Source organism: Procambarus clarkii, chromosome 10, assembly GCF_040958095.1.
Source record: "Procambarus clarkii isolate CNS0578487 chromosome 10, FALCON_Pclarkii_2.0, whole genome shotgun sequence".
In the NCBI taxonomy this organism is placed as follows: Eukaryota; Metazoa; Arthropoda; class Malacostraca; order Decapoda; family Cambaridae; genus Procambarus; species Procambarus clarkii.
In genome coordinates this window covers 44,925,749-44,950,361 of record NC_091159.1, presented here as the reverse complement: position 1 = coordinate 44,950,361, position 24,613 = coordinate 44,925,749, and the positions used below count along the sequence as shown (strand labels likewise).

The 24,613-nt window shown below is 42.7% G+C and overlaps 2 protein-coding genes across 2 annotated transcripts in view; one reads left to right on the top strand and one right to left on the bottom strand.

Moving 5' to 3' along the window:
* The window catches only part of LOC123773370 (oxytocin receptor-like), a 49,080-nt gene extending 29,127 nt beyond the window's left edge, over positions 1-19,953 (bottom strand). The window contains exon 1 of the mRNA XM_045767073.2: positions 18,794-19,953. Within this exon, the coding sequence (XP_045623029.2) occupies positions 18,794-19,784 (991 nt within the window). The 5' untranslated portion in view covers positions 19,785-19,953. The remainder of the gene's footprint in view (positions 1-18,793) is intronic.
* A 3,985-nt stretch (positions 19,954-23,938) lies between these two features.
* Positions 23,939-24,466, top strand: LOC138363344 (uncharacterized). The gene has a single exon (XM_069322369.1). It carries the CDS (start codon positions 23,939-23,941, stop codon positions 24,464-24,466), a length of 528 nt encoding a protein of 175 aa, XP_069178470.1.
* The last annotated feature ends 147 nt before the right edge of the window (positions 24,467-24,613 follow it).

The following is a 24,613-nucleotide window of genomic DNA, read 5'->3' as shown; positions in this document are numbered from 1 at the left end:
ACGATTTTCATGGGGGGGGGGGGAGGGCTGAAATGAAATTGCGGATGTGATTTCCGTAGAGTTTACCTAGCATTTTCATGCTATGCTCGAAAATGATGAAGTAAGTTCATTCGGGTTACAGTGATGAAGACAGTGAGTAGGGAAGGTGTAAGATGAAAGGAAAGGGGGGAAGATGAGAGGGAGACAGGGAAAAGATAAGGGGGCGGGTGAGAGAAGGGAGAAAAAGAGAGGAGGAGGATAGGAAGATGTGGAGTGAGGGGACATTGAAGAGGAAAATGGCGGAAATAGAAGGAAAAAAAGCAGAGGAGTGAGAAAGAAGGGGGAGGAGAAGGCCAAAGAGTGGGGAAGGCAGACTATTTGGTGCACCACTGGGCACTTCCCCCATAGTACAGTTATAACACACAGTGTCTGTCTCTCTGTCTAAGGCTACCTGGTTAATTGGTTGATTGACAACCCAGATGCTTGGGGCTGCTTTTAAAAGGCGTTGCACCTTGATTGTTGTGGGGTTTGTGCCAAACATGGGCGTGTCAGAGGTCCGGCGGCCCATTCACCTTGTTAAAAGCGGATCGGCTCGCATAGCAAACTTAGTGAAAGTTGCTGGTCGAGTCCCTAGATTTGTTGAATAAGGACAGCCATAAGAAGCTCGATTTGGGCGCCTCACGCCGGGTCAACACAAGCACTGTGTCGACACCGACACCAGGTCGACACCATCACCTTACTTCTGTGAAGAAGGAAGGTGTTGCAAAAATGGAGATGATTGTTTTAAGAACTCACTTCTACGACATAGAGTAGTGAGAAGAGAGACTGAGAGACACGAAAAGGGTAGACAGAGAAGAGGATGCAAGGTGAGAGGAACACACGATGACTGAAAAGGTCGTTAGACTTCATTCGAGTCACACACTTGAACAAATCACTCTTCAGTTCAAGTCTTGCCTCGTTTACTTCCTCTGCTTCTCCAGTTACTGACACTTTCTGTTCCAAATTATACAAAAAAAAATGTGTTTCGGTAAACATCACTTACAATGTTGAATGTGTGTGTATTAAATCCGCTTCGAATGTTAAATATAAGTAATAAATGGGCTATGAATGTTAAATGTATTAAATTGGTTACAAATGTTTAATATATGTATTACACTGTTACAAACGTATCTATTAAATTCGTTATAAATGTATTAAATCGGTTATAAATTTTATATTTATGTATTAAATCGCCTATAAATTTTATTTTTATATATTAAATCGCCTGTAAATTGTAAATTTATGTATTAAGTTTGTTATAAATTTTAAATTTGTATATTAAATCAGTTATAAATTTTAATTTTATGTATTAAATCGATTATAAATGCAATATACATTTATTAAATTGGTTATAAATGTAACATTTATGTATTAAATCGATCACAAATGTTAAGATTATGTATAAATTTATTAGAAATATGTGCATTAAACTGGTTATAAATGGTGAATTTATGAATTAAATTGGTTAGAAATGTTAAATTTATGCATTAATCAGTTAAAAATGATAAATTTAATTATTCAATCAGTTCATTATTATTAAGTTGTTGTATTAATTCATATGAAAATATTAAATTGGTGTATTAAATCGTTTCAAAAATTTTTAATATATGAATTAAATTGGTTCACAAATAAATTTATATATTAATTTTAAATAGGTTTAATAATGGTAAATATTCGAAAACAATATATTAAGAAATGGTAAAGTCTTCTATATTATGTCTCACAGACATAATAACATTAGAAAAAAACACACTTGTGTATTTGAAAAACTAATGTATGAAATTTACACCAAGTTACCTCGGAGGACAGCTTTACTGTACTGGGAAAATTATTTTGAGTGAATTAAAATTGAATCTCAATAAATAAATGAATGAAAGCAATCCAATTAGCCGCGTTGCTTGGGGTATGGAGAGGGATACGAGGGAGAGCATCCAGATGATCACCTCTATTAATAATAACTCCAGTTCCCTGTATAGCAGCATTACAGAAAGGACGACGGACCATAATTCCATACAAGACATTACCGCAGGGACATCGGCAGTCTGGGATAGAGGTGACATGGTCAGGAGGTCAAGAAGGATAAGAGGATTGGACCCAGGATAGCAGCCGGCAAGTGAACGATGAAAAGCGACTGAAAGTCGATGACTCTGAAAGCGACGACAGCTCTACTCATCAAGTCAAACGACGCCACTCGGCCCTCGATGAAGATGACCTTCGAAACAGCAGACCGGGCTCAGGAAGCAGTGAAGAACGGCTTCAAGTGCTTTGGAATCACCTCCTTCCCAAAACCAGATCGCCATGGAAAAGTTCTGAAACGAGATGCTGTACTACAAGTGCTTCAGTTATGAGCACTTCTCCAAAAAGTGCCCAGAACAAACTGCTACAGCTGGTGGGTTGAAATAAACCCACCAGCTCCATAACTGGTACAGCCAGCCCTCCGAGGCTGAAAACCACCATGATGACCCCGCATCCATCACCAGATCTCCAGTATCAGCTATTAATACAGGTAATGTCTCGAAAGAGCCTCCAATTACGGGCTCACCATAGCCCGTGCTATTTGGAACTTTTTGTTCTGAGAAGTTGAATCTAAAACAACAAGGATAGTAGCCTCATTAGTCATTGAGACGTAAGTCTCGGCCTAATCACGCACTCAGACCTTGACAAAGCACTCAGGAGAGTACGGAAGACTTGGTGTAAATTCCTAACATAAATTTCACAAACTCATTATATTGTTAAAGTAGAGTATATCAGGTCTCATAATGTTAGATCACGTATCGTCTTGCAATGTTTTGAACGTTGATAATAATAATAATAATAATATTTCACGAGAGATGATGTCATAGTGAGAGGAAGAATCATTTGTTAAATTTTATATTAAAGAAAGATGAACTTAGCAAAAAGAGGTATATAGTAATTATACAATTTTCCTTGATAGTGTTGTTGACTTTATACACAATCCTCTACTGATTGTGTTGTAGTGTGTGATGGTGTAGACTCTATACATTGTCTCCTAATGGTGTTCCCTCTGTGAGGGGCGAGTGTTTCATAAGTTGATGGAGTGCTGCCTCTGGTCGTTATGAGGTACTCGAGTGACGTTAACACGGATGGCTGTCTAACCCTCCGAGTGCTTCACCTGTGTTCGCCTTGTGAGAGTGATAAGTATAGTGTACAGGGTGTGGTGTAGTGTGTACAGGGTGTGGTGTACAGTGTGCAGGGTGTGGTGTACAGGGTGTAGTGTAGTGTGTACAGGGTGTGGTGTACAGGGTGTAGTGTATAGGGTGTAGTGTGCAGGGTCAAGTGTACAAAGAATAGGTCGTGGTGACGTTGTTCTTGTTTTGTTGTGGTTGTGACGAAAGTATTGATTGTAGCGAACGTTTTGTTTACAATCTCTGTGTTTGCTCTGTTGCGAGAGACGGTCATTTGGTTTACTGTCTGCCCTGTCAGGGGGAATCAACCGTCCCTCGCGATATTTTGATACTGTTGATGGGTTTCCTTCCTTTCCACATTTCCTAACTAATGATATAGAGCATCTAAGATTTAGTAATGAATCCATGACGTATTGGCGGATGTCTTCAAGACACTGCGGGCTACAGGGTCTAAAAGCTAGGAGTAAAAAATTATAACATTACCTCCCTCTGTATTTTTAATATTGTGAGAGTAACAGTGAATGAGATTCTTCTCGAAGGCAGGTTTCTTGTAGATCTCCAACTTCTGCGTGTCACTGTCTAATTTTAATGCGTCCAGAGGAAATCATCTTTTTCTAGGTCTATTCTAGATTCAACTTTGAATCTATTCTTAAATTTATCCAGGTTCATATGGCTTGGTGTGGTGATTAAGTTATCGTAACGAAGCTGTTTCGATGTGGCTCCTGTATGGAGAGGTGGTTACTGCTGTGGTATACAAAACTTACCATTACACTATGGTCAGGAAGACTTACCCCTACACTGTCGTATACAAAACTTACCTTAAGTCTTTTGTGTAAGTCTTCTGCACTGTGGTGTAGAAGACTTACCCCTACACTGTGGTATACAAAACTTACCTCTACACTGTGGTCAACAGGACTACCTCTACGTTGTGATCAATAAGTCAACACTGGTCAACAAGACTTACCATACACTGCCAACATTGAGCCTCCCACTGACAACCTTAATCTCCCCCTCCCCCTCTTACCCCTCCCCCTTACCCCTCCCCCTTACCCCTCCCCCTTACCCCTCCCACATGCGCGAAAAGAGTCTGACATAAAATATTTGAACGCACAATATTATTGACGATCACACGATAGCCTACAGCCCAATTAACAAGATAATCGTTGAAAGATAATGACTGATACAAGGTTATCAGTTATGAAGAGAGAGAGAGAGAGAGAGAGAGAGAGAGAGAGAGAGAGAGAGAGAGAGAGAGAGAGAGAGAGAGAGAGAGAGAGAGAGAGAGAGAGAGAGAGAGAGAGAACGAGAGACGTTAATGAGCAAGAGGCAGAATGAGAGACATTAATATAAAAAAACAAGAAATTTTTTAAAAGTTTGCAAATTCACACGACTTTGCAAACTGTTATAGTTTACGAATTTGCAAATAAGTTATACTTAGAAATGATAACTACACATGACGGTTGAAGGTATTGATGAGTTACATGCAGTTATGTTAACACCTGAAGCACAAGATTGATTGTGGACCATATTCCAGGCAGCACGAGAAAATGGTGATGTGCCAGACGGTTGGAAAACATCTGTGTTCATATCTCAACATCAAACTGAATATGAACTTTGTGGGTGTGAAATATAGTATCCGAAGTGGAGTAGGTAAAGTTGACGACCAAGTATAGATCTGTAGAGTTCATCAAATAAACAAAAGAAGAGTAATGTAGAAAACGGAGTGAGAGCGGGGGGGGGGGGGTTATGTTTCCTATATCCGATATCCACCACATAGTGAGAACAGATTTATATATCCTATATCCAATATCCACCACTCAGTGAGAGTGGGTTTGTTAATCAGTTATTTATAATTCCATCCAGCCTCCCTCTCCCCCACACTATAGTACATATATTGACTACCGGTCGATGTTAATAATTCTGTATTTGACTTGTATATCTTTCAACAAAGTAATATGGTGAAGAATCTTTTATACGGTGGAACTACATACGATATTTTTGTTTTCTTCTCAAATATATATATATACTAAGTATATTGCAGAATAACCACATGTGAAAAATAGAGAATGCTTAACGCGTTTTCGGCTAATTCGCCTTCATCAGAGCAATGTAGAATGAAGATCACAATGTTTTTGTGATCATTGTTGCATACTAAGTATATTATTATGTCGTGGGAGTGTGATGGGTAGGCCCAGGTAAGGTTGGGTAAGGTGTTTTGGCGACATTGATTTAGGGAGTGTTTACCCTACAGGCTGGAAGCCAAAGGGGGAGTGTTTACCCTACAGGCTGGAAGCCAAAGGGGGAGTGTTTACCCTACAGGCTGGAAGCCAAAGGGGCAAGATATTTAATATTATGGTCACAAGGCCTTTCACTGCATAATCTAAATGGGGGCCTAAGAGAAAAAAATAAGACGAAGAAAAAAAATTGGTCTTATTTCTAACGATTTTAGAAATAAATCCCAATATCTAATTCGCTTTATTCTATAGATTTATGCCTTTCTTTGCTTTTGTATTTAGATCTTTACTAATCAGACTCGCAGATCTTTTTCGTAGCAATCAGGTTTTGTACTTTCAATATTGTCCAGCTGATATATTTGGTCATTCTGTTATCATTATGTAGGTACACGACCCAACGTTGATATCTCCCTGCTTGTCCTCATGGTCAATATGATCATATATCACAACACTATCACGTCAACACACCCTGAGTACTGTGAGCACAAGGGCACTACAGGATTGGCATTATTAATCGCTAAATGTGTTCATCGAGCAATATGCAGTTATCCTATTTCATCTCTTTACCTTTACCTCTCCAAACATGATCCTCCCTAACCTTCAGGGACTCATTACCCATCTCCCTTAACTTCCAGAGATCAAAATTCAATTCCTGGGTGTTCGTGACGGCAGGCGAATTCAGCTTGCGCACTTACAAGAACGATCCACATCCCACAACGATCACATCCGGCCAGCCGGATGTGATCGTTGTGGGTGTTGTCGTTGCTGGCTCCTTCACATCCCTTATGATGAAAGTCCCTGGAATTTATAAATTAAAAAAAAAAACAAGTTGCCTCGAAGACGGTTGAATGCTATTCAATCCTCTTCTCATTAGGCTGGGACGTAAATTGGCTGGCAAGGAAGGGCTCGGATGTCTCTAAAGAAGCCTACTGGAGAAGGTGGAAAATTTGAGCAAACAAGACCTTGCAATAATTCTGAAACACTTTGAAAACTACGGGATTAATTTATAACAAAGCGGGGTGGTTAAAACAACTCGAAATTGGTCAGGAATCACAACATGAATTGGGCAAATACATATTCCCAGAAGAGCTTTTGTTATAGAGCTCTTGTATATATTCTTTTGTCAAAGAGGATTCCACCGTCAATAACCTCGATCAAAAGGAGTGTGTTGGAACTAATGGAAACGAGACTAATTGAGGCGGGATTAAACGCGCGTTCACCTGTCCTTTTGTTTAGATGCCGCCTTTCGTAGCTAATCTCGGTGTTTATTAAACGCTGGGGATATATGTGGGACTTTTAACAATTAAATGATATAAATAGGCTACACCTACGCTCGTCGCACTCCCACGCTGTGTGCACCACCACACTAGGTACCCCCACCACACTGTGTGTACCCCACCACACTGTGTGCACCACACCACACTGTGTGCACCACACAACAAACAATATCCTCCCCCCCCCCCTTCCTTAACCAACCATGAACCTGGCCACGTGATGCACGAGAACATGTTATGTAAATAAATCAATAAAAATCCTAACATATCTCTAGCGTGACCTTCCCGTCCTGAACCCCTCGGGAACACGAAGCACGCTGATTACTGATGTTCCGAAGGTGCCAAATGTGTCTGCAGACGGAACCAGTCTATCTATCAAATGATATGTGACGCTTGACCCCAAGTTGCAACATTTATTATTCTCTCTCTCCGGAGGCGAGTGTTCGATTGCTTTGGTTTTGGCTACGTAGCTCCTGCATCACATGTAATCACCCTCAGGTCATCGTTCAGCCCGGGGGGGGGGGCGGGGGGGGGGCAGTCTGTTGCAACGTGAGGGGGGAGGGGGCGGGGCAGGGTCATGAGGGAAGGTTGTTTATCAAAATAAACAGTTTATCTTGTTTGTTGTTTATCACAGCAAGCTTTATCAAACTTTATTTCTTGCCTCGGTTTCATTGGTTAAATATGAAATATTATTTAATAGATTGTCAGAGGCTGAAGGCAGGCTGGGGAGGGGGAGGGAGATACACACACACACACACACACACACACACACACACACACACACACACACACACACACACACACACACACACACACACACACACACACACACACACTATTATAGTATATAGTATCTTTGAATTTGTATAGTATCTTTTTTTTCTATAGTATATTTTTCATAATTTCTATAGTATCACACATGTGTGTGTGATACTAGGTCAGGAATCTGTATACCAGTTGATTGACAGTTGAGAGGCGGGACCAAAGAGCCAAAGCTCAACCCCCGCAAGCACAAATAGGTGAGTACACACTCACACACACACACACACTGTGTGTGTGTTGGGGGGGGGGGAGACGTCGAGACAACCAAAAGACAAATGGAATGCATTAGGAAATGATGTGGTGGAGGCTGACACAACACAATACACAGCTTCAAGTGTAGATATGATAGAGCCCAATAGGCTCAGGAACCTGTACATTAGTTGATTGACACTTGAGAGGCAGGACCAAAGAGCCAGAGCTCAACTCCCGCAAGCACAATTAGGTGAGTACACACACACACACACACACACACACACACACACACACACACACACACACACACACATACACACACACACACACACACACACACACACACACACATACACACACACACACACACACACACACACACACACACACACACACACACACACACACACACACACAGAGGCAGGTGTGAGAGACAGGCAGGTGTAGCTGGTAAGGTGCTCCAGTGGATAAGGGAGTACCTAAGCAATAGGAAGCAGAGAGTTACGGTGAGGGATGAGACCTCGGATTGGCGTGAAGTCACCAGTGGAGTCCCACAGGGCTCTGTACTCGGTCCTATCTTGTTTCTGATATATGTAAATGATCTCCCGGAGGGTATAGATTCATTTCTCTCAATGTTTGCGGACGATGCCAAAATTATGAGAAGGATAAAGACAGAAGAGGACTGTTTGAGGCTTCAAGAAGACCTAGACAAGCTGAAGGAATGGTCGAACAAATGGTTGTTAGAGTTTAACCCAACCAAATGTACTGTAATGAACATAGGTGTAGGGAGCAGGAGGCCAGATACAAGGTATCATCTGAGAGAGGAAATTCTTCAGGAGTCAGAGAAAGAAAAAGACTTGGGGGTTGATATCACGCCAGACCTGTCTCCTGCAGCCCATATCAAGAGGATAACATCAGCGGCATATGCCAGGCTGGCCAACATACGAACGGCATTCAGAAACTTGTGTAAAGAATCATTCAGAACTTTGTATACCACATATGTCAGGCCAATCCTGGTGTATGCAGCCCCAGCATGGAGTCCATATCTAGTCAAGGATAAGACTAAACTGGAAAAGGTTCAAAGGTTTGCCACCAGACTAGTACCCGAGCTGAGAGGTATGAGCTACGAGGAGAGACTACGGAAATTAAACTTCACTTCACTGGAAGACAGAAGAGTTAGGGGGGACATGATCACCACATTCAAGATTCTGAAGGGAATTGATAGGGTAGATAAAGACAGGCTATTTAACACACGAGTCACGCGCACAAGGGGACACAGGTGGAAACTGAGTGCCCAAATGAGCCACAGAGATATTAGAAAGAACTTTTTTAGTGTCAGAGTGGTTGACAAATGGAATGCATTGGGAAGTGATGTGGTGGATGCTGACTCCATACACAGTTTCAAGTGTAGATATGATAGAGCCCGATAGGCTCAGGAACCTGTACACCTGTTGATTGACGGTTGAGAGGCGGGACCAAAGAGCCAGAGCTCAACCCCCGCAAACAGAACTGGTGAGTACACACACACACACACACAAACACACACACACACAAACACACACACACACACACACAGGGAGCCGGCCGGCCGAGCGGACAGCACGCTTGATACGTGATCCTGTGGTCCCGGGTTCAATCCCGAGCGCCGGCGAGAAATAATGGGCAGAGTTTCTTTCATCCTATGCCCCTGTTACCTAGCAGTAAATAGGTACCTGGGAGTTAGTCAGCTGTCACGGGCTGCTTCCTGGGGTGTGTGTGTGTGTGTGTGTGTGTGAGAAAAAAATGAAAAATAAAATAGTAGTAGTAGAAACAGTTAATTGACAGTTGAGAGGCGGGCCGAAAGAGCAGAGCTCAACCCCCGCAAGCACAACTAGGTGAATACACACACACACACACACACACACACACACACACACACACACATATCAATTCACTGACTTGGAAGATTTTCAAAATTGGAGTTCTTCCATCCTCGAACGTCTTAGATTGTTACTTGGCCTAGGTTAGCCTTTCCTATTTTAAGCATAACCAATCCTACTGCAAGTTAAGCTACCTTATGCTAACCTAGTCTTAAAGCTAACCTCTCAGTCTTCCTAACTTATCTGCAATCTACCTAACCTTGCCACACGTTATCTAACAAAGAATCAGACTACCAAACCTAACTTCAAATCGTCTAACCATGCTTCATATAACCTAATCTAGCTCCAAATTGCTTAACCTAGCCTAAGCTAGCTAAACTTAAAGCTACTTAAAGTAACGTCAAAAGCTCATTAGTACACTGTGATTGTACACTGTACAATCCCGATTGTACATTAGTACACTGAAGCATTGATCCTCTGGATCAATGTTTCTTTTGTTTACGTCTAATCAACACGCTTCCTACAGCTCCGTTTCCCTTATCCAAGTCCAAGTTATTCTCCCCTCCCCCCTGGCCATCGCGCCCTTTATCCACTTACATCTTATCCCCGTAATCCTCATCACTTATCCCCGTGCCTCTTATCTCCGTTCCCTCTTACCTCATTGTCTCTTACCTTTGCCTCTTACCCCGCCATCTCTTACACGTGACCCAGTGCCCCTTACGAGTCTACATATTTTGGCCATAAAGTTCGCACAACGCAACTCTTCAAGAACGTTGACTCTCTATTACGTCGAACCTCGAACTCTTCCAGAACTCTTCTTCAAGGTTAGTAATAAAACCTGATTATTATTACTAACACCACTTAAGTCACCACCGTTATACCAGCACCACCACCACCACCACCATCACCACTACCATCACCACCACCACCACCATCACTACCACCACCATCAACCCAGTTAACCCAACTTGGGATAACTGGGAAAACACCGAACAAGGTAAGGAAGAACCTGTAAGAAAAAAATCAATAAGTCACTCGGAGATGTTTGGAGCTGGAGGAATGTAACAAGCGGGGTCCCTAAGGCTCTCTCCTGGGACTGTTACTGTTCCTAAATGACCTGCCCGAGAGAGTGAGCTCATACGTGTCAATATGTACAGACAACGCAGAGCTAATGAACAGTGTAAAGACAGAGAGAATGTAAGGTTACAGGAAGACCCTGACAAACTACAGGAGTGGGTTGATGGAGTTCCATCACGACAAGTGTTAAGTAATGAAGATGGAAAAGGGAGGAAGAACACCTGGAGGTATAAACACCATAAGGGGGAAGGAAATAACAGGAACCGGACAGAGAGAGAGAAAGATCTGGAAATGGATATAATTCCAGCACGCAAGGGAACACCTGAGACATTCCAGCACCTGAGGCACGCAAGGGAACACCTGAGACATTCCAGCACCTGAGGCACGCAAGGGAACACCTGAGACATTCCAGCACCTGAGGCACGCAAGGGAACACCTGAGACATTCCAGCACCTGAGGCACGCAAGTACAGGAGGGCAACATAGGAAGGATATGAGGGCCTGACAAACATTAGAACATCGTTTAGAAACCTAAATTAGGACTCTTTCAGTGCAGTCTACACGTTTTTATTGAACCAACACTGAAATGTGGAGCATCGGCCAGGAATCCGCACCCTGAGAAACATATAACCAAAATTACAAAAGTACAAATGTTTACGAGAAGATTAGTACCAGAGCCAAGAGATCTATATCTCACAATCTTAGAAGACAAAATAAACTGAAGGAAAATGATCCCTGCATACAAGATACAGCAGGAAATAGACTAGTTGGAAAAGGAAAAAACTCTTTAATTTTAAGAGGAAGCAGGATAAGAGGACGCAGGTGGAAGCTGGAAACGCAAATGAATCGAAGAAATGTAAGGAAATTGTCGCACGCTGAACTGGTTGCCAGCAAGGGGAAAAGCACTGAAGAAAGAAGTTAAGGAAGTCACCTCTATCCTCAACTTTTGGACCAGAATCGTCAAAGAATTCCAACGTCAGAATAGTTAAATGATAACGCAAGAAATACAACAGGCGGGCGAGACACATCTCACTCCCCATGTACACTGATAACTACTGGTAACTATATACTACCACCAACCACAGTACCACCAACTGCTCCACCACCACAACCTACCAGTACTTGTACTGTCACCAATGCCACCTACAGAACCACAACCTGCACTACCACCACTGCCTGCTCTACCACTACCACCCACAGTATCCAGTCATCAGCATCACCAGTACCACTCTCACAACCACCCCTCACATGTAGACCCTTGTGGGCGTCTCACCACCACCCTGGTGATCTCTGGCATAGTAACTGCAGCGTATCCAAACACGTTATACGTTCTACCTGTTGTAATTACCTCGTGGTGAAAGCACATGTATGCAGAGAGAGAGGCAGAATGTTCCGTGATGACAGTTGGATCAATCAAAGAGGCTGGTGGAAAGGCGGTGGAGAATCCTTGTGTGCGAGAGATAGGAGACGTTATTGGAGAGGAGAGTGAGAGAGAGAAAGAGACACGGAGAGGGAGAGAGAGAGAGGAAGAGAGAGAGGGAGGGAGGGAGGAAGCAGAGAGAAGGGTAACTATCAAGAGAAAACGCCAAGCCATTACGACTATATAGTACTTGGAAGAGCTCAGGATAAAGATTTGGTATGGGACAGGATGAAGGAATGGTGCCCAACCGTTTGGACGGTGTAAGGACAGAGAGAGAGAGACAGAGACAGAGAAACCCCGCTTCCGTGGTTTGATTTACTTCTGCAAGTGAGCTTAACACACCTAAAGCTTTGAATCAAATTCACATTCAAATTTTTATTCAGGAAAAGTACATACGTAGATGATTTATAAACATAATGTTGGATTTACAGATAGAGCAAGTACATGCAATACCTAAAGCCACTAATACGCATAGCGTTCCGGGCATGCTTCTTTCCTCTAAACATCCAGTCGACACAAGAGGGTAGCCAGATGAACAAATAAAACAGTTTGGGTTGCAATCAGTCTACAATAATGTACCAATCGCATCCGTGTGATCTGTGCCTCCAGACATGTCCGCGGCATCTCCAGCTGTCCTTGTAATTACTGCCATCATTAACCGTGCGTCGAGAGAGACAGGAAGGGCGGCGTGCTGGTGGATGTTAGTGAGAGCTGGGAACACTGCAGATGGGGATGTCTTGAGATTATCTTGAGATGATTTCGGGGCTTAGCGTCCCCACGGCCCGGTCCTCGACCAGGCCTCCTTTTTGTTACACCTCCCCCCCCCTGGAAGCAGCCTGCAGCAGCTGTCAAACTCCCAGGTACCTATTTTACTGCAAGGTGAACCGGGGCATCAGGGTGAAAGAAGCTCTGCCCATTTGTTGCCGCCTCCGCGGGGGATCAAACCGGAACCTTAGGACTGCGAATCCCGAGCGCTGTCCACTCAGCCGTCAGGCCCCCTCAGGCCTGAGGGGTTGACAGGATTGGAACTTGATCTGTGTTCATTCCAGGGCGAGAACTTGGACGTAGACTTAACGAGCGAAACACACTGCAACATACTACAATGTGACGAATAAAATTAAAAAATTGTCCCTCAAGTGGCTACTAGAGTTTATCTCAAGCAAGTGTAAAGTAATAAAGCTGAGTACTGGGCTCAGGTGTTCAGAGGTATGCGACCAGAAGAGTTCAAGAGTTGAGAAATATTAGTTACTAGGAAATACTAAAAGAATTAAATCTCACAGCACATTAAAGAGATAAGAAAAAGAGTAGACATGTTGTACATGGGAAGTACATGAACAAGGGGCATAGATAAACACTAAGTAATCAAATGAGACACAGAGCCATTAGAAATAAAGAACCAGTGTCACGAAAGTGAACGAAAGGAATGCGTTAAAAGTGAAGAGATAGAGGCAAATTATAAATGAAGAAATGACAAAGCCTAACAGGCTCTGGCATCTATGCACCAGTCGATTGAGGGCGGAGGCACTGGGCCCAAGAGCCGCAGTTCATTCCCCAGGGTAAAATCAGATGAGTACAACTAGGTAATCACACATCCTCCTCGTTATCTTGAGGTTATCTTGAGATGATTTCGGGGCTTTTTAGTGTCTCCGCGGCCCGGTCCTCGACCAGGCCTCCACCCCCAGGAAGCAGCCCGTGACAGCTGACTAACACCCAGGTACCTATTTTACTGCTAGGTGACAGGGGCATAGGGTGAAACTCTGCCCATTGTTTTCTCGCCGGCGCCCGGGATCGAAACCAGGACCACAGGATCACAAGTCCAGCGTGCTGTCCTCTCGGCCGACCGGCTCCCAAGTTAAAATATATTAAGTTATACCGGCTCCCTAGTTACCGGCTCCCTAGTTACCGGCTCCCTAGTTACCGGCTCTCTAGTTAAATATATATCCTAGTTAAGATATATTCCACAGTACTAAAGTTGCGACCGTAGAACACGGTCCCACTCAGCCACGTAAAGGCATGAGGGGGGGGGATGGGAAGGGGTTGCAGCTATGTTTACTTCCAACAAATAAACAAAGCCCGTTTAAGGCGGAAATCTTAGCAGGCAATAATCGTAGAGAACCACGGCTCCTCTTTCCCGCAGACTTTAACCAACACTAAAAACGCTTAAAAACACTGGGAATAAACCCACAATTCCCAGACCCCATGTTCAGTTAGCGAGAATGTTCTGTCATAAAATATATCATACAGCGTTAGCCATGTTGCACTCTTCTTCACCAGAAACTTACACACACGCGCGCACACACACACACACACACACACACACACACACACACACACACACACACACACACACACACACACACACACACTCACACACACACACACACACACACACACACACACAACGAATGAGATGATCCCCCAGGACTACACTGTAATAAAGAAAGAGAGGGAGGGTAGGGGAGGAGGCGGAGTCTCCCTACTCATGAAAAAGGAATGGAGTTTCAAGGAGATGGTTTTCCCAGTCTACGAAGGGTTTAGAGACTACAAAGCAGGCACCATGACGATGGGAGGACCAAGATTAGTAGTAGCAGTGATATATATCCCTCCAACAAACGACAGAAGACCCAGGCAAGAGTATAGCAGAAACAACATTGCAGTTAACAATATAACTGAGAGGGCAGCCTCTGCTGCCTGTAGAATTCTATCCCATCTGCTCTTCATGGAGGACTTCAATCACGGAAGGATAGACTGGGAGAACGAAGCAACGCATGCAGGAGAGGAAACATGGAAAGCTAAACTACTGGAGGTTGCAACAAAAAACTTTTTAAGCCAGCGTGTCAGGGAACCCACAAGAATGAGGGGCAACGATGAACCAGCGAGACTCGACCTAGTCTTCACTCTGAATGACTCCGACATAAGGGAAATTGACTTCGAGGCCCCAAGTAGGAATGAGCGATCACAGTGTACTGACTTTTGAGTATCTTGTCGAAGAAGGGTTAAAGTACTCGAGGAAAGGAACTGAAAACAAGAAGCTGGCATTCCGTAAGGGAAACTATGAGGAGATAAGAAAAATTCCTAACGGATATAACATAGGAAACAGAGCTCAGGGGAAACACGGCCCAAGACATGATGGAATACATCACGCGGAAGTGTAAAGAGACAACAGATAAGTTTATCCCGGACCAAAAGGAAACAAATGACATGCAGATGAAAAACCCATGGTTTAATCAGAGATGTAAGCTAGCTAAGCAACTTAGCAAAAGAGTGTGGAGAAACTATAGAAATAAGAGGACACTTGAGAGCAGAGAAGGATACCAGAGAGCCAGGAATGAATACGTCAGGGTGAGAAGAGAGGCAGAAGGGCAATATAAAAACGACATAGCAAACAAGGCAAAGACCCAACCCAAATTGCTGCACAGCCACATCAGGAGAAAGAGAACAGTGAAGGAACAGGTAATGAAACTAAGGATAGGGGCAGACAGATTCACTACAAACGACAAAGAAGTGTACGAGGAACTCAGTAATAAATTCCAGGAAGTGTTTACATTAGAACAAGGAGAAGTTCCAGAGATAAGAGAAGGAATAGTTAAACAGGTACCATTACAGGAGTTTGAGGTTACCAGTGGGGATGTAAGGAAGCTTTTGCTAGAGTTGGATGTGACAAAGGCCAACTCTATGCCCGGATGGAATATCGTCATGGATACTAAAGGAGCAGAAGCACTGTGCCTGCCACTCACCATGGTGTATAACAAATCACTGATAACAGGTGAACTGCCAAAAATTTCGAAGACGGCAAACGTAGTCCCGATATACAAGAAGGGGGATATACAGGAGGCATTGAACTACAGGCCAGTGTCCCTAACTTGCATTCCATGCAAGCTAATGGGGAGTATTGGGCGAAAAAAAGCTAGTGGAACATCTGGAGCGAAGGAACTTTGTGACACAACACCTACATGGTTTCAGGGATGGCACGTCATTCCTCACAGGATTAATTGAATTCTACGATCAGGCAACAAGAATCAGGCAAGAGAGGGGTGGGCAGACTGCATATTTTTGGATTGCCAGAAAGCCTTTGACAGAGTACCACACCAGAAACTAGTGCGAAAGCTGGAGATGCAGGCAGGAGTGAAAGGGAAGGTACTCCATTGGATAAAGGAGTACCTAAGTAACAGAAAACAGCGTGTCACTGTGAGGGGTGAAGCCTCAGATTGGCGAGGCGTCACCAATGGAGTCCCGCAGGGTTCAGTCCTTGGACCTATACTGTTTCTGATATATGTAAATGATCTACCAGAGGGTATAGAATCGTTCCTCTCATTGTTTGCTGACGATGAGAAAATTATGAGGAGGATTAAGACGGAGGAAGATAGTATGAGGCTACAAGATGACCTAAACAGACTGAATAAATGGTCCAACAAATGGCTACCAAAGTCCAACCCGAGTAAATGTAAGGTAATGAAACTAGGCAGTGGAAACAGGAGGCCAGACACAGGATACAGAATGGGAAATGAAGTCCTTCATGAAACGAACAGAGAGAAAGATCTAGGAGTTGATATCACACCAAACCTGTCTCCTGAAGCCCACATCAAAAGAATAACATCTGCGGCGTATGCAAGGCTGGCTAACATCAGAACAGCCTTCAGGAACCTGTGCAAGGAATTATTCAAAACTTTGTATACCACATATGTAAGATCAATCCTGGAGTATGCGGCCCCAGCATGGAGCCCGTACCTTGTCAAGCACAAGACGAAACTGGAAAAAGTCCAAAGGTATGCCACTAGGGTAGTCCCAGAACTAAGAGGCATGAGTTGCGAGGACAGGCTGCGTGAAATGCACTTCATGACACTGGAAGACAGAAGAGTAAGAGGAGACATGATCACTACCCACAAAATTATCAGAGAATTTACAGGGTAGATAAAGATAAACTGTTTAACACAGGTGGGACGCGAACAAGGGGACACAGGTGAAAACTGAGTACCAAAATGAGCCACAGGACCTTTAGAAAGAATTTTTTCAGTGTCAGAGTAGTTAACAGGTGGAATGCATCAGGCAGTGATGTGGTGGCGGCAGACTCCAAACACAGTTTCAAATGTAGATATGATAGAGCTCGAGAAGCTCAAGAGTCTGTACACCAGTAGATTTACGGTTGAGAGGCGGGACCAAAGAGCCAAAGCTCAACCCCCGCAAGCACAACTAGGTGAGTACACACAGTATGACCCGAGCACTAAGAAAGAGTCATACCGACTCCCCCCGTGCCAGCGATGAAGTATCTACCCGGGCTACTGGTTCCAGCGTTAAGGGATAAACACAATATCACATTTCACAATTGTTTGAGCATTAAATATTTTCAGTTTGGTGCGTGCGTGTTGAGTCTGACGTTGGAAATTGTTCAGTATTCAGTATTTTATTTGTCATCGAATATTACAGTTTACAACATAACAATGCTACCTGCTGGATGGGGCATTGTAAACACAATTGTGTTTACAATTATTATTATTATTATTATTATTATTATTATTATTATTATTATTATTATTATTATTATTATTATTATTATTATTATTGATGTGTTTATTAGATATTATTCTTATTGCTTTTGTTAATTATTTTTGTATCGCTATTATTGTACTAATTTTATTAGTTATTAAGCCTCAGTTGATAGCGCTAGTAATACTTACAATTAGTATTATAAAAGTAATCTTCAGTGCCGTAATTGGAGAGCGATATAAAAGAAAAGAAAAAATATATATATATACTTTTTCAAGCAGAGCGAGCAAGTCTAAGCCCTCTGGCAATACTCTACGTTGCCAACTTGTGTTCTCCGTGTGCGAGTACCTCGACACACACTCACACACGCTCACACACACTCACACTCGCGCTACACAAACATTGCAAAGCGTAATGTCATTACCGGAATGACATGAGCCTCCTTCAGGGGGAAATGAACCGTCATTCGTTGTAATAAGATGTGTTTTTTGTTCTAAGGGGAATCTGCGCATTTTGATGCCAAGAGGTGAAAATATATTAGTCGTTGTTTCCAGTTACATTGTTAGGGACACGTACTTGAAGGTGGAGGAGTGAAGAGGCTTGTGCAGGAGGAATACAGTAGGATATAATTATTGTTTTCTTGGTGATGGTGAGAACAATAACAGCCCTGGTCATTATGGTGTCTGGTGATGGTGAGAACAATAACAGCCCTAAGGATTATTTCAAAGCGACGCCTTAGAGGCTGGAAAGTCAAAATATTGAACATATTGGCTTATTGGCTTATTTCAAAAGGCAGGCAGCCAATGGCAAGAGAGCTGAACCTTTGTCTCACGTCTGTGCGTAGTTTCACCCAGCGTTTTCAAATAGCAAACTATTACAAACGAGAAATAGCCTAATTGTTGTACGCAGGCTACTGAACCTGGACATAATTCGAGGCAGGTATGTTTTTGTTAGAAATATCTCGCTCAAATACGTGAAACAACTAATGCATCATAAGTGACTTTAGTTTTAATCAAATAAACTGGAGGAATCGGAACTGGATGAGGTTGATGAGTTCCGCTGATGGTTTTATAACAATTTATAATTTATGTAGCTTATGAAAACAAGCATTATTTGACAACGCTTTAGGGAAGCGAGGCATAAGCGTGTGATATTTTGGCTGGTCGTAAATAATGAGGTTAATGGTCAAGACGAAAGGGGAGGGGAGGGGAGAAGGAGGACGAATGAGGAAGAGGGAGAGATGAGAAGAACGGGAAGAGAATACTCACGGTCTTCGGGCTTGTTGTAGACGTTGAGGAGCTGGGCGATGCAGAAGGGCGCCCAGCAGATGGTGAAGGCAAAAACGATGGTGAAGGTCATGCGGACCGTCTTCATTTTAGCGGCCGAGACCTTGTCGACGGCCAGGGAGGCCGAGGCGGGGCGGACGAGGTGGGTGTCTCTCCTGGGGATGGGCTCCAGCTCCAGGCCCGTGTCCCTGGCCCCGCCTCGCAGGTACCGGAAACAGCGGCACCGACGGCCGAAGGCGGCCAGGGGCCAGGGGGTGCCAGCGCTGCGCCACACCGCCCAGCAGATATAGCTGTAGCAGAGGGCGATGATGGCCAGGGGCACCAGGAACACGGACACCACGAACCACGTCACGTACATGCGCTCGGTCACCAGCTCGAACACCACCCAGCAGTCGTGGACCCCGGGTTTGACCTCCCTCACGGCGAAGAGCAGCGTCTGGGGCGTGGCCAGGATCAGCCCCAGCACCCACGCCCCGCCCACCATCAGCTTCGCTGCCCTCAGGGACCCCCGCCCGCTCCCCTGCACGGCACAGGCTCGGTCCACCGCCATGAAGACCAGCATGTACGTCGACACGTACAGCACGAACACCTGGGCGTACTTGACGAAGCGGCAGAGCAGGTCGGAGCCCTTGAAGCGGTAGGTGATCTCCCAGATAAGCTGCGGCAGGATATTGAGGAGGGCGACGAGCAGGTCGGCCAAGCTGAGGTGCAGCATGAAGACGTAGCAGCGCGACATGGGCTGGAACAGCGAGTGGCGATACAAGGCGATCAGCACGAACACGTTGCCGATCATGGCGACGATCAGGATCAGCACCAGCACCACGATCTCCACCACCGCCAGGGCCGTGTTGCGGTAGTCCTGGCCCGGGCCGCTCGCCGTGGGCCCCGTGGGAAGGTGGTCCACCACGAAGCGGTTCAGGTCGTCGTGGAGTGTGGAGTCGTTGAGGCCGAGCTGCGGCCCCGGGTCGTCCATCGTGCCGGGCGGAGCGCCTCACCCACGCTGGGCCGAGCCTCTAACACTGGCCATCATGATGTGCTCCTGCACTCACGGCTTCACTCTGGGCCATGGCGTATAGCGCCACTTCACTCGCTGCTACTCTGGGGAGAAATCCAGTAGGACATTAATCACTCAACCACTCAATTACACATAACGATATTTACCACTAGTTAACAGTTAATGTATTAGATGAGTAAGACATAAAAAGTACCAGATACAATTCATTCAACAGCATTTTATAAGTAACTGTATTTTATAACCCTCCCTCAACACTATACATCAGGCACTGTAACATGATTTTATGGTAGGAGAAGAGTGAGGATGGAGAACGAGCGGCCATGTTTGACGCAGCCTCGTATCCGTGTGACGTGAAATACATTATTAGTTGCGTGCATCACAGTGAAATATTATTCGCATGATAATGTTGGTTTACGAGCGAGTACACTCGTGATTTGTTGCTTTAGTTAATAAATGCTACAGGAAACCATTTTGGTGTTTGAAAAGTAACAAATATTTGTGAAATGTATCTAAATCTGTGTTTGTTGTGTAGCAGAAATATATTTTGTATTATTTATCAAACTTTTCAGACAATATTTAGATTGCAATTGGAAATCTGTACTGCAATTGTGTTTAAAATAAAATATATACCTTTACAAAGATATATATAACTTTATTTTAAAATTTCAATACACAAGAAAGGGTTACAACATTGGTTACATGCAGGGTACAAGGCTACTTGTCACAAGTTGTAGAGCTCCTCCAGCTCCTCAGATGGCGGGCAGGAACCATGGATGCAGTGAGCATTTCCTCTCTAGATCGCCACACTAAGGTGCTGGAAGAGAAAACTGGCGGCTCTAGGGGTCTCTAGTTGTTTCACTTAGCTTGGACCCCAGCTCCTTCAAAAACGAGCAGCACTTTTACCCCAGGCACCAAGTGTCTCTGAGGCAATGGGGACAAAATTGTAGTGGTGATTAAGGTCTCTGTATTTACGTGACTTGGCTGCTTCCCGGTGATTGGCAGCACCTACTGCCTGTGCAGCACTGAAGGCAACATAGGTGTTGGTTAAAGTTGAAACGCAAGTGTAGTCCCACACCAACTGTCTACCATTCTTCCAGGGGTTCACCGTGATCCCGTCTGGGCGACCGACAGGCTCATCAGAGTTGAGCGGCATTAGTTAACGGGGCTCTCTCTCTGCTGGACAACCGGCCGTGGTAAGGCTTCTCTTGATAATGTCGTTAACCTCGCCGTGTCTTACATACCATCCTCCTGTCCGTTGGCAGAGAAAGCCATGCCGTCCGTACCTGTCGGCCACTGCCTCGCCGCAAATACACCTGTATTCGGTGTGGATCGGGGTGGAGAGCCACAGCATAAATGTATAGCTATATATATATATATATATATATATATATATATATATATATATATATATATATATATATATATATATATATATATATATATATATGAAATGTGATTTGAATATACCTGCATATATATTATAGTGGTAAGTATAAATTGTAAAAAAATTACAACAGGGAAATGAAGGATAGAACTGTATATATACAACAGAGAATGTTCACTTGTCTCTGTTCGTGGTTGGAGGCCAGTTAGTTGCAGCTAGCCTCACGTGTCGGAAATTTCCGACAACATTTACTAAATTCTAATACAATATGCAGAAAATAATATTGCTGCTGATTTTCTATTAATTAAAATATTAAGTTTCTCCTTCGGAGAAACTGCATACCTGACAATTCATTAGTAAATGAGAATTGCATAGCCACGTCAGTAAAATTACATTCACTAGCTAATAATATTGTAAATTAATCTTAAAAACAACAGTCTCTGGACGGCAAACATTGTAAAAACATTTCCCCAGGAACGAACTTAATTATCAATACTAATATAAATTAAATGTAAACCAACTTTCCACTTCTTGATATAAACGTATCTGGCGAAGACGCCGATACGGGAGGCTGGAAGAGAGTAGCCATTGTAAACAATGTGACAACACGACACATTTTACCGTTCATGAAATTGAAATTGAAATAAGTTTATTGAGGTAAAATACACACCTCATCCCTTTGTGTGTATTTTACCTCAATAAACCTATTTCAATTTCAGTTTCAATTTCATGAACGGTAAAATGTGTCGTGTTGTCATCCCGAGTATTTGTCAATAAGTTATTCTCGAAGAGTTATGCAGCGCAAATCGACACCATCGTTTCCTGGGAAGGCATAGCCTCCGTACAGTATTTGAGTTGATTAGAGCTCTCTCATTTATTAATGTGTTGTTGTGGTTATGCCCGTATAATACATAACAACCAAGGGTGAGCAAATGTAATATCATCCTTCATTTCATAATTTAATCTATTCAGATAGAAATTGAATACGTTGTGTGTAGTAGATGTTACGGTGTAACAACTCGTTGGCAGGTAAACTGAGATGTGGAGTTTACTTATGTGGAGTGTCGCCCAGAGACATGAGACCACGTGACCGATCTTGTCCCCGCCTGCACATAAGGACGCCATGACCACGTGTCTGACTGACCTACACGCGTACTACACCGGTTCCATGATGACTGTCTGAGCCTTCAAGTCAGATGAACCTATAATTCATTCATACTAACAATCAATATTCACTAACCGTTTAAATATGCTTTAGTGAAATTAATAATGTTAACCGTTTAATTGCAGTATAACCAAACGTAATAATTATATCCTCCAATTTGTGGAAAAGGAATTTTTACTGGTGACATTAAATTAAACATACAGTCCAGCCCAAAGTTATAAATAATTAATAAATAACGTTACAATACAGTCCACTTTAAATTAATTAATGAACTAAATTAATCATTTAGATTTCCTATATAAAATTATGTTCATTCGACCCTACATGATCTAGGAACGAGATCTATTATACATCAGTGCAATTAATAATTAATCAAATAAATAATCAGCCAGTCAGAACAGACGGCTAAAATTAATCAGGTGCGTAGCCTCATTAAACCTCAGTAATATCTGTGAGTGCACACAAGTTTTATTGAAATTGAAATACTTCGCAGCACTATTATTGTTCCAAACCACAAAATAGTGAAATAAGGAATTAAATTACGTGCTAAAGAAATAAATTAGGTGAGTAGAATATATCACCAAAATTTACTACTGCGTTTTCGCCGAGTTTAATCACCAAATTTGCATTATATTCGCGGAGTGCTAACGTATATATATTAAATCCAACCAAGTAATGGCTGCACTTTCACAGCGGTAATCAAATAATTGTGTGGTGTTTAATTTCGCGAAGTGTCACTAATAAATTAATAAACGTTATCAAACATTACTAGAGGTCAATGAAAGGCCACCAACACTAAATTTATGCATATATTTCTCTAAATAAGAGAAACATTTAATATAAAATAAAAATCAAATAAAAATATATTGCACCTAGTCTTATTGCACAATATTATATATTTAATTTAGTTGCCAACCCGAATGAGGGTAGGATATATTACTATTGACTAGTGTTGAACTAAATAGTGAACAGCTTTCTTATTTAATTAATGTGCAGACCTTTATTATAGGGTGGGACTAATAACAACACGAATTATATTGTACCCATAATTATACTACACATATATTATTATATATAATTTATTTATAATTATTATACCTTTGAGGTATTCCTTAATGACACTATACTTATCACTCAAATAAGTTTGTATATAATTATATATAATTATCAATTTAATTTGCCAATCTCCATGGAGGTAGGCTTATAGCCTTGTGAAAGGAAATCACACTAGGCTATTATTATTAACCTCCTGAAGATTTATGAGTAAATATCCCAGTTATTTCCACTTTGAAATCATGGGTTCAACAAAGCTTAACCCAGCAGCCAGCATGACTGATACAGAAACAAAATTAAAACGTACCCCTGATAAGATTTACGGGTCACTTAACTCGACAGATCAATAAATGCCACGATCTGTCATAATAATCTCCTGTTGATTATGTTCAACTGGAAACTTACTATCAAGGAGCAACAAGTCAATTTGAGCAAGTCAAACGCCAGTTAGAAAAATATCTAGCTGAACTTGCCAATCTATTTCCCCACAGATGAATTAGATGATATATTATGGCAGATCTGGCTCAATATGAGGATGATACTCAAGTCAGGTTGGATCCTTTCATCAAATTAATTGAGCAGAACAAGACAACTTCAACAGCTTCATCTAATCAGAGTCAAGCTGAAGCTCGACTTCCATCAATTAATTTACCCACTTTTTCAGGATCAGATGAGAAAGATTTGGACAAATTTTGGAACAAATTCGTGGACCTTGTAGACTCAAAACCTTCACTACCAAAAGATAGTAAATTTTCCTATATGTGTGGTCAGTTATCACGTGAAGCTAAATCAGTACTCTCCCATCTTAGGTTGACTAGCACTGGCAATGACCTCGCAGTACAACTCCTTAAGGATAATTATGCTGATCCAAAAGTAAAAACTTCCCACCAAGTTCATGACCTGTTGCATTTCCCACCTCCGGAAGCTACAACTGATTCACTCCAAGTCTTTAGGCTGGAGGGAGAATCCATGATCAAGGCCCTCAGTCTAATGAACAATTCTCACTTAGACTCGGCCTATACAACCGAGTTTAAGTGAGTCTTAAACATAATCGTCCAGGAGAAAATACCTAGGGACATACTGAGACAAATGAGTGCTCACTATAGCAAAAGTATTTTATCCTTAAGTGAGATATCTGAGGGTTATTCATCAACTACGCACCCACGACAAAGACCACCAAATAAA